Source organism: Epinephelus lanceolatus, chromosome 2, assembly GCF_041903045.1.
Source record: "Epinephelus lanceolatus isolate andai-2023 chromosome 2, ASM4190304v1, whole genome shotgun sequence".
Lineage (NCBI taxonomy): Eukaryota > Metazoa > Chordata > Actinopteri > Perciformes > Serranidae > Epinephelus > Epinephelus lanceolatus.
Window position 1 is genome coordinate 34285041 of NC_135735.1, and position 10402 is coordinate 34295442.

At 39.4% G+C, this 10402-nt stretch overlaps 1 protein-coding gene and 1 pseudogene across 1 annotated transcript; one reads left to right on the plus strand and one right to left on the minus strand.

The window, feature by feature from the left end:
• Positions 1-531: 531 nt before the first annotated feature.
• arpp19a (cAMP-regulated phosphoprotein 19a) lies at positions 532-6293 on the minus strand. Its single transcript, XM_033632604.2, has 3 exons — positions 6105-6293; positions 5015-5137; positions 532-2265 (listed from the first exon to the last, which is right to left on the minus strand). The coding sequence occupies exons 1-3, from the start codon at positions 6159-6161 to the stop codon at positions 2095-2097; spliced, it is 351 nt and encodes a 116-aa protein (XP_033488495.1). The 5' UTR covers positions 6162-6293; the 3' UTR covers positions 532-2094.
• Positions 6294-8899: 2606 nt separating this feature from the next.
• On the plus strand, positions 8900-9660 carry LOC144458943 (uncharacterized; annotated as a pseudogene).
• The last annotated feature ends 742 nt before the right edge of the window (positions 9661-10402 follow it).

Here is a 10402-nt window from a genome sequence, read left to right on the forward strand (position 1 = left end):
AAAATAAAAAAAGAATGTGGAAAAAAAAATCACCACCTTTCACTTGGCAAAGTTTTTTACAATCATTTAAGCAAGGGTAGCCCTAACTACGGCATGAATCACAGAAGAAGTTATTTCTTTTGGAAAAGTAAAAAGTGAATGTAATATGTAGGAACATCTTGCAGTATGATGCAACTAAAATGTCCTTGGAAAAAAAAGATTATGTTACATTTTTGATGAGCCTGTCGAAAGAGATTCAACAGTAATTTCTAACATTTCATTCTGATCTAAATTTATAAGTGCTCAAGTCTTTAAGTGTCACTGGCTGCGCTGCTGGATTCCCTCTGATTGGAGTTTTTATGCACCCTTCTGTTGATAGCTACAGTAGTGCATTATTGGTGGCCCTGATACTGGTTAATTAACCACATAATGGAATAAAAATTATTTTTAAGGTCAAATGTATGCATTGTTTACACAACTAAATGCACCTTAAACATATGTCATAAACATCAAAAAGACAAAATAACACACACATGATGCGGCAACCAAACATTTGTGCAAAACTATTTTATTTACAAAACAAAATGGCACAAAGTGACAGCAGGGCAGCCATATACATGCACAGCTCAGACAGATGTTGTGCTAGCTTAGATTTACCACATCGCAGGTAAATTTCATCCAGTCAGTAATGACCCTGGGAAAGCACTACACAGGGCCAAGGACATTTTTTCAAATAAAAGTACTTTGACTTATGAGTATAGAAGGTTTTTCCCAAGTCTGAACATGATTCATAACACTATTTGTTCCCAGTGCCAAGACCTGCTCCCAGTACTTTTTTTTTAACCATAAATTTAGTCTACTAACGGCATACAGGACACAAAGACTGGTCCCTACTGACAGAAATGTAGCTTTTAGGTCCCATACACTCCCCTACATCGTCTTTCAGTATGGTCACATTCATGACAACTTGTAACTGTAAACTTTGACCCGAGTGTTTTGACCCATCATCTGAGGCTGACATGGAGGGCACACCACAAATACAGCGCCAACGTTCAACATTACATTTTAAACGGAAGCAACATGTCTTCCTTTCACTCTCAAGTTTCAAGATGTCTTGAATGCATCATCTACATGCCATCCAGTGCTTGTACGCTGCACCTGAGCTTTTCAGCATGTGTAAATGTCTGTGTTCAGTGCACCTTGATGAATAAAAATGGAGCTCAGCGAGGTTTGCCTTTGGGAGCCCTGCGTCACACATGCAGTTCCACATCACACTCTGGCCTTTGCTGTGTGGTTCTTTAGTACAGCTTCCTCCCATGGTTCAACAATCAAAGTGTTAACAAAACTGAGCTTGGCCTCTGGATTACTATATTCAGTAAATCACAAGCATATTGACAATATAATTTAGAATAAGGACATACAGTGAATGATACAAATCTGATGTAAAACGCTCTAAAAAGCTGACATCTGCCCCTGTGCCAAACAAAAGGAAATATATATATATGTATATACACACACACGCGCGCATGCGCACACACGCGCGCACACACACACACACACACTTCCAAACTGAGATCCTGATGCCCATACTAAAGCTCCCCAAACAAACAAGATGCAGCTTCTGCTGCTCGCTCCCATCTTTAGCCAGTAAACACAGCGGTATCAGTCATCTATCAGTCGCACACAGACGTCACTACCCGCTCACACTCACACTTGGATGTCTTTCAGTGTATCTTACATGGAAGTAAAGAGAAAATAAAAAGGAACATGAAAAAGTAAAAGGACAATGACAGCAGGGCAGTCAGTTTGGAAGAGTAGCGAGGGAAAACAACAAGGATAGGAGGCAGTAAAGGCAGGGCTAGATGAAACAAAAATAAACAGGATTTGACGGTATCAGCTAGCCAGTTTGCTGGGTGCCAGGTGTGGGTTCCTGCTGGGTGGGGTCCAGGCTGGTGGGGAGGGGGCAGAGGCAGGGGACAGGTACTGTGACCGGTGGAGCAGAGGAAGGAGATAGATACTGTAAGGGGCGGGAGAGGTAATGTTACAGCTTTGAGACATGGGAGGAAAGGGTTAGGGCTGGGAGGTGCTGCGGCGGCTGTCGAGGCTGTGCGTGCATCAGCCTGCCAGTTTACTGGCCACCAGAGAAGGTTTCCTCTGGGGCAGGTCTTGGGGGGTGGGGATGTGGTCTCCTGTGATCTCCGTCTTCTCTGGGGCAGCTGTCGGCAACTGCTTGTTCTTGATCTTGGCTTTAGCCATGTTGTAGTCACCAGAGTCAAAGTACTTTTGCTGTAGAGAGACATTAAGATTTAAATTTGTGTGTGATCTATAAAAAATGAACACATTAACTTCATTGCAAAGAGAAAATAAGGCATTGTCAGTATGCAACATGTACATCAAAGAACACTTCTACTTTGCACATGTGTTACAGTGGATGATTTGCACTGTTTTCTGTTAAAACACTGAATGTAAACAGGGCTTTTGCTTACAGGAAAACTCCACAGGGCAGCTCTTCGATAAAGTATTTAAGCTTGTTTGGCAGGCAAGATAAATATATTTAGGACTGTAACTAAACATAATTTCTTTATTAGGTCTTCTTTATCAATTGTTTTTATGATTCAGAAAATAATTTAAACTGTAACTTGTCTCAACTTTTGTCAAATGTCTGCCACGGGTTATAACCTGAAGGTATTAAACTTATGATTTTTAAAAACTAGAAAAGCCTGTAATCATCAAATGTTTGATTTGATATGTTTGTTTAACTTGATATACAACTTAATATTTTGTGAATCAAAAAATTAATCAATGACTCAACTTAGCAGTCTAAAGTGTAAAGACATAAAATAGTGCTGCACTTTATCGATCAATCAATTTATGGATTATTAAAGATTGATTATTAAGTCTATCAAAATGGTAAATAATGAAATACATTTTCAAAAATTAAGTCAAGTTCGCCCCACAAGTGATTGCTAGAACCTACGTGATGAACTCAAATCGCCTGTTTTCCTTGGCCAGCAGTGTATGAATTACAGTGTTATCAAAACAGAGGGAAGCAGCTAATCCTCACATTTGAGAGGCTGCATACCAGCAAGTCATCACTGGTATATTTGCTTGATAGATTAACTGTTGTTTATCATGATAATCCAATGATGTCTGTCTATGTATAATGATTCCAGCACTACAGTAATATACTGTATGTATAGTACAGTATATGGAGACACTTATTATATGTGTTGTTGCCATTTTAAACACCTTGCTGAAACTAACACAGTCGAGTAAAACATCACTGCAATAAATTCTGCCTTCATGAAGGTTATAATGTTCAGGCACCTTTAAAACTGTTGAGGTGTTGACTGCAGTTTGGGATGTCCCTAATTTGCACTGTGCTACACTGAGAGGTGTAAAAAGTTTTGTTTGTTCTCAATGATAAATGGCATGGTATGGGAAACTCTAAAGAAGGAGCTTTGGGGTTAAAAATTAATTTCTCAAGCTTAGTTTAGGCACCATATAAACTTGAACTGAGGGTTAGTGTAGCGTTATCAACAAAAAGAATGACAGTGGGTTTAGGGAGTGTACCTGAGGGGTATTCCAGGTAGGATGTTCAACAAACCCTGAGTCTAACCCTGAACTCTGAGTTGATTTACCCTGAGATGGGAAACTCTGAGTTACCAGTTCCAGAACAGCTGATTTGAGTTAGTTCAGTCAACTCTGAGTATACTCACTCTGAGTTAAGCCGACAATAAAAAGCCATCATCAATGGAGCTCCAACTCCACGATTCACCATGGCAACAGGTAAATAAAAGACAGCGCCTCCATTTTAATCCAGTGGATGTAGAGATATTAATGCATGTGTAGCGGACGGTGCACGTTTATCTTTAAAAGAAGAGCCTGAGTCAGAGCGAGGAAAGTGTAAATAAGGTAACCATAAAGTTAATAAAAAAGTTTTATTCAGTGTTGTCCGTTTATTCATCATTTATCAGACTTACATAATTCTTAATGAAGATAAAGTGGTGGAATCTGACTGTGTATCAGGCTGTAGATACATTACATTATATTAATAATATATAATAATATATTTGTTCAGATTTAATCTGATGGGGAAAAAACACAGGAGGCAGCAACTGAAAAATAGGAAGATTTAAAACATATAGGCTAGGCTAATAGATCAAAGCCATAAAGACATGACTGTAAACTCACAGTCTGACCCAGTAATAATATGTTTGGTGATTTGCACTTGAAAAGACGTTGAGGTTAAAATACAGTAGATTTTAAAATGTTGGACATCTATTTGTATCTTGACTCAACAGCATTCAGTGACTTTATTTCAGCTACAAATGTAGTAAATTTAAAGACACTGAAATGCTGCACCATTGCTCACTCAGAAATATTAACATATAATCCCCAATATTAGGCTATAGGAATTATGTTCCATCAGTGCGACCAATGACATCAGTGATAGAGATCATTAGTCATTGATACTACATGTCTAAAGCTTCATAGCGATTTTTAAAATTTAAATAATTAGACCTACACATTATGTGCAATAAACATTTCGGAGCTGCTCTAACAGACTGACAGTCTGATCCTTGTGCACAGTGTTATAAAAAATAATAAATATAAAAAGGACAGAGGTTTGATTCTGAGCTGAGGATGAATTCTCGCTGTGTAACATATGAATGTTAAGACAAAGACCGATGTCCAAAGAAATGATTGATGTGCATAAATTCAGTAACTTAAGACAGTCCTGAGTAACAAACTAATATCCAGCAGGATTTAGGTAGTTCTCCGCTAATTAATGCGCTTCGATACAAGCTTTGACACGAACTGAATGAATGAGGAAAAGAAACAGCATGTAAGAGGGAGGAGACAGAGAAAAACTCAGGGTTTATTGAAGAAAACCTGTCAGCAAGCAGGTTATGTTCACAGAGTCTGTTACCATGGTGACTGACTCAGAGTTTCAGTTAACATAACCCACTTTCTGGAATACCCCCCTGGTGAACTATGAATGTTTTGCAGACAAACACAAGAGATTACTCACCCCCTTGGTGAGGCGTTTGCGAAGCAGGTCAGACCCCCCAGGTTTATTTCCTAACTGTGGGTACCTGGCTTTCAGTTTAGCCTCCTCCGCCTTCTCAGGACTGATCACCTTCTCCTGGACCTCCTGAAAACAAGCAGAAGCATTAGGCTTCAAAACAAGGGGAAGGAGGTTACTCAACAACCACATGCATCACAACAAGAGAGAATATGAACTAGGTGCCTCAGGGCTTCAACTGAAACATGTCAGCTGATGGCAATGCAGTACAGAACACAGTCATACGTTTACACAAACCCAACATTAATGCAACACATGCAACACTAGTTAAGTCTAATAAAGCCGGTTATAACAATATCAGCACGGAAGTACTTAAATATTAACCTGCCTGGGATAGTGTTAATCCATGTTGGTTTTATAGGGCTCTGCAGTCCATATCAACATCAAGCTAATTGGAAATATTGGCTAATGTTATGTCGACAGCAACACCCTCTCAGAGTACACACTATAGAACTAACGTTACTCGGTTGAGTGTGTTGGAGTACCGTTTAGGATTAACCGCAAAATGTGCTGTTAAATAACCGTCAGTTTGATACTTGCTAACAGCTGGGGCGATTAGCTAGGTAGCAAGCTAGCTGCACGGGAAATCGCGGTAGCCACAGTAGATGAAAGGATAACGTTACTATAACTGACGTTAGGCTTCAAACCGGAGTACAGCAATCTGTTGGGTTGTGCTAAGCTAACGTTAGCACCTAAGATAAGGGTTACCCATTTTCCAGTGTGAATGTCATGACAGTTAGCTTGGCGAGTAGCGAGCTGCTAGCATTAGCTGGTAGCACCTCTAACATTCACACCAACCACCCGAAACATTTACTAGAAACTGAAACGGCAAGCCAGCTAGCCGATAACAATATGTCGTTATGAAATTTGAGAAATAATATTAACTATTCCACCCAGGGCTTTGTAGGTGGTTTCGGCTGATATGTCAACAATGACGAGCGCGGGGCGAAGCAGCTAAGCTATAAAACGTAGCTAGCATTAGCTGCAACAAAGTCAGCGGTGATGTTGCTAAGCTGCTAACCCGCCGCACAGTTACCTTCTCCTCCATGGGTGTCTCCTCGGCTGCCTGCGTCTCTTCGTTCTCCCCCGACATTTCTGTAATATCGTGATCTCAGACAAGAGATTGCTCACTAGTTGAACAAGTGATCCACAATTCCCCTGCTCTGACTTTCCGTTCCCATACAAGTCCTACACAGGCGAGCGCGCACTCCCACACAAGAAATACTACGTCACATGCGGAGACACCATGCGCGCACACATTCGGGCACTCCTGCCGCGCACCCGCACATAGTGCTGGGATCGGATTTACATTGCGTAACATACCGATCAGCTGTTAGACCCATGTGCTGCAGAGCTGGCTCTAGCCACTTTGATGCCTTAGGCGGGATTAGGGTTCGACGCCCCCCCCCCCCCCCCCCTCTCTAGTTTAACATATTTTTTTGAAGGGGGATTAGCTATTCTAGCTTTAATATGTCGTGTAGACAACTTGAATAAATAATAAATATTGATAGTTGCACTATACTTTGATTATATTTTGAGGTTGGCCATATTTCCTCTGTAAATTGTATTTGTCATCAAATATATTTTAGTGTGCTACTTTTACCATAATAATAGAAGTATGTAAGACAGATTTTAATAATAGATACTGTTGGTATTCTTGAGTAGACTCCTTTTAAAAAAGTCAAATATGTGGCAATATTGCATTCAAATGAAAATTGGGATCTGTGTGCAAGCTACAGTTCCCATTGTTTTCTGTTGCTATGGAGGTTTATAAATGTTTAAAGGCTTGGCCAACTTACTGACATTGTAGAAATAGACTTTCATAGCCCCTATGTGTGGACAAATGGACAAAAACACTCCAGATGTACAGGCCAGGATGAGTTGCATGTGTAAGTGATGTGAATATTGTGATAAGAGTATTTGTGAATATTTGATAGAATTATACCAAAAATGTTTCTGGGTTTGGCCATATTTACATTAGAAACATGACTGCAGCAGTAACATACAATTACAGAACTCATTTGATTCAGGCTGTGTCTCACTGGAGGTCGTGAGGTAGTGAGGTGATGTGCTGAACCCAGCCGTGCTGCTACTTGTTGCCTGACTTGTAGCTGTATTCAAACATACAGTACATCCTTACTGTTACGCCACTGCTGTCTGTTGTGTCTTTCTACTTCATATAAAGTAGGCACTGTACAAATAAACTTTATTTCATTTGACCTATATTTACTGTAATTAGTAACAAGGTTAAACTGGAACATTCAATAGTAATAATAATGACATTATAATAATAATATTAATAACAACAACAAAAATAATGATAAAATTGAGAACATAGCAGTGTATCAGAGACCACAAATAATTGGCTAAACTTACATTCTTCAGCGAGTGGAGGAGATGACAGAGAAGGCCCCTCTGCAGCAGCTTCTCAGGGCTTCTAGTTCAAATATTTTCTCAGTGCATCTGGACAGACGTAGAGTAGATTTACCTCTTACTGTACAGTACAAGCAAAACATGCTGCTGCAGCAGACAGACGACTACTTGCACTAGTTATGTGTTCAACATAACATAAATTATTATCTAGTTGTGATTATGCATTACTAAAATTAAAGAGATTGCACTACAATTATATAAGAAACAATAAATTGTGAAGACAGTAAAGCCTAGCATTTAAAGTCTTGTGTGGGATTTTTTTTATTTTGACTTCTCTGGCTTCAGTTCTTGGCAGGTTAGGGCTTTGTGATGGTATGTCTGGGGGTCACTAGTTTTTAGGTGATTGTAAAATTTAATTGCTCTTTTTTGTATTTTCAATATGAGGCGGAATTGGCCGAGTTCTGCTCTACATGTGTTGTTTGGTGTCTTTCTCTGGACGTGCATGATGTTCTTATAGAACTCTGTGTGGAAAGAGTCTATTATTGTTTTGTCCCATTTTTCAAATTCATGATTTAATTTTGGTCCCCAAATTTCACTGCCATAGAGAATTATCAGTTCTTATACAAATTGGAAAATTTCTGGCCAGATTTTAATTGGAATGTCCAGTTTAATATTTCTTCTAATTGCATAGAAAGCTCTTCTTGCTTTGTCTCTCAGATCTTTCACAGCCAAGTTGCAGCTCACAATCAAGATTGAAGTAATTTCACTTGGTGAGTGAAATATTGATAATACTGTTTCACTGTAGATGTGAGGTAGGTGTGGGTCCTCCAGGTCTCCTCTGAGAGGGTGCCCAGCTACTATGAAAAGTCGTGAAAAAAAATTCCCAAAGTGGGTGTCTTTGCTATTATGTTTTCATTCATGTTTTTACTCGTGCATTTAGAGCTGCAACTAAGGGTTATTTTCACAGTTGATTAATCTGTCTATTATTTTCTTTTTCCGATTAATTGGTTTATTGTTTGGTCCATATAGTGGCAGAAAAAGTTTAAAAATGCTGATCAGTGTTTCCCAAAGTCAAAGATGGCGTCCTCAAATGTTTTGTTTTGTCCACAACTCAAAGATATTCAGTTTACTGACATAAAGAAGTAAAGAAACCAGGGAATATTCACATTTAAGAATATGAGAGCAGAGATTGTTTATATTTTTTTCTCAAAAATGACCCAAACCGAATAATCAATTATCAAAATAGTTGGCGATTAATTTAATAATCGATTAGTCTTAGTCATCGATTAAGTGATTAATTGTTGCAGCTCTATTATAGCATTATTATGTTTCAACACACATATTTATAACAAAGGCAGTTAAGAAGTTTAATTGAACTATATCAGTGCCATCACCTTCATCTGACCAGATGTTACATGTTTAGGGCTGGAAGCTGATGACAAAGAGGGAGCCGAACCCATGGAAGAGGAAGAGGAGATGCCTGCCACAAACGCACCACCTCACAATGAATGCTTCACTAAAGACCAGACTTTGTTCCTCATCGATTTGATGAGGAACAAGCTAGAAGAAGATGGAGGTGAGCTGCCCAAAACATTGAGAGAATTGAATGCCAGGGTGAAGGCGGGCAAGGGATCAAAAAAACTCATGTGGAAGGAGATGGCTGCCAAGCTGACAAACCACTTTAAAGTAGTTTTTGACCCAGACAGAGTGGCCCGGAAATGGGGAACGCTTGAGGAAGTGTACAAGAAAATTAAAGATAACGCACCACAGGCAAGGGTGCACTGCGCTTTCAATTTTACAACGAGATGGAGCAACTTCTGGGAGGGCACCATGATATTGAGTTTCCAGTGGTGAGAACTTCTGATGGCTTGGAAATGAGGAGACCCGATGCACTTCTCACTGACCGACAGCAGCCTTCTGCCAGTCTTTCCTCGGGGTCAGCCAGTCTTTCCTTGGGCCCAACTCCATGTTGTCCCCGTTGCCAAGAGGAAAGTAGCCTCTTGGGATTTCTTTGTGAATCTGAGGCTGCATCCCAGCGCAGACACGAGGAGATGCTCAACCACATGAAAGCTTCCCAGTAGTCCTTTGAGGCCATGATGAAAAGTTACCTGGAGAAGAATTAGTTATCCAAAGAAGAACGTTAAAAGAAGAATGTTAAATTGTCTGCATGCCATTATATTTGATATTATTATATCACTTTTATTTCATTTTTTTAATATCATTTTATTTGTATGCACTTAAGCGCTTTATTTTTCCAAAGTCAATTTCAAAGTTAAGCACAGTTAAACACTTAATGTTTACAAATGACAGTGCACAGACCCCACAGATGTGTGTGAAGATCATCCACAGGGCTGCCCAAGACAGGGTGATGAAAATGAACAGACTGCACTACAACTATTAGATGGTGATGGCAACTAGACATGTTTTGTTTTTGCTTTGAATCTGTCAATGAATAGTTTTACTGGTATGTTCTCTTTTAATCTCACAATAAGCCATCAACTTTATGTGAAAAACATCCAACATGTTGTGCATCTTAAATATTCATGCATTCATTGCATTAATGACCAGTAGAAGTTCCACTTTTGTTGAAGTTTGACAATTTTATTTAACAAATGTAAAAGCACATGTACTGTCATTTGTAAACATTAAGTGTTTAACTGTGCTTAACTTTGAAATTGACTTTGGAAAAATAAAGCGCTTAAGTGCATACAAATAAAATGATATTTATCTGATAGCTCTCGAAAAGAGTTTTGGTTGCCTATATACCAAAGAAACATGGCAAGCTGGTGAAGGGGAACCTCTGGTCGGCCTCCAACATGAAGGGTCTGGATGTACTGGTTGAGCTTCAGCAGCAGAAAATCAGATTGCGCCCAGGTCACCCGAAGATGCCGGTGAAATGTATGCTCATCCATCTGCATAAGTATTTCCCATTCTGTACCCGTCTTTAAAATAGACTTTCTG

Bases quoted from the DNA above. Each gene is read 5' to 3' on its own strand.
- arpp19a (XM_033632604.2), bottom strand. From the start codon at position 6,161: ATGTCGGGGGAGAACGAAGAGACGCAGGCAGCCGAGGAGACACCCATG. The intron at 5,138-6,104 runs GTAACTGTGCGG...GCTTGTTTTCAG, and splicing joins AGACACCCATGGAGGAGAAG to GAGGTCCAGGAGAAGGTGAT. The intron at 2,266-5,014 runs GTGAGTAATCTC...GTCTCTCTACAG, and splicing joins GCAAACGCCTCACCAAGGGG to CAAAAGTACTTTGACTCTGG.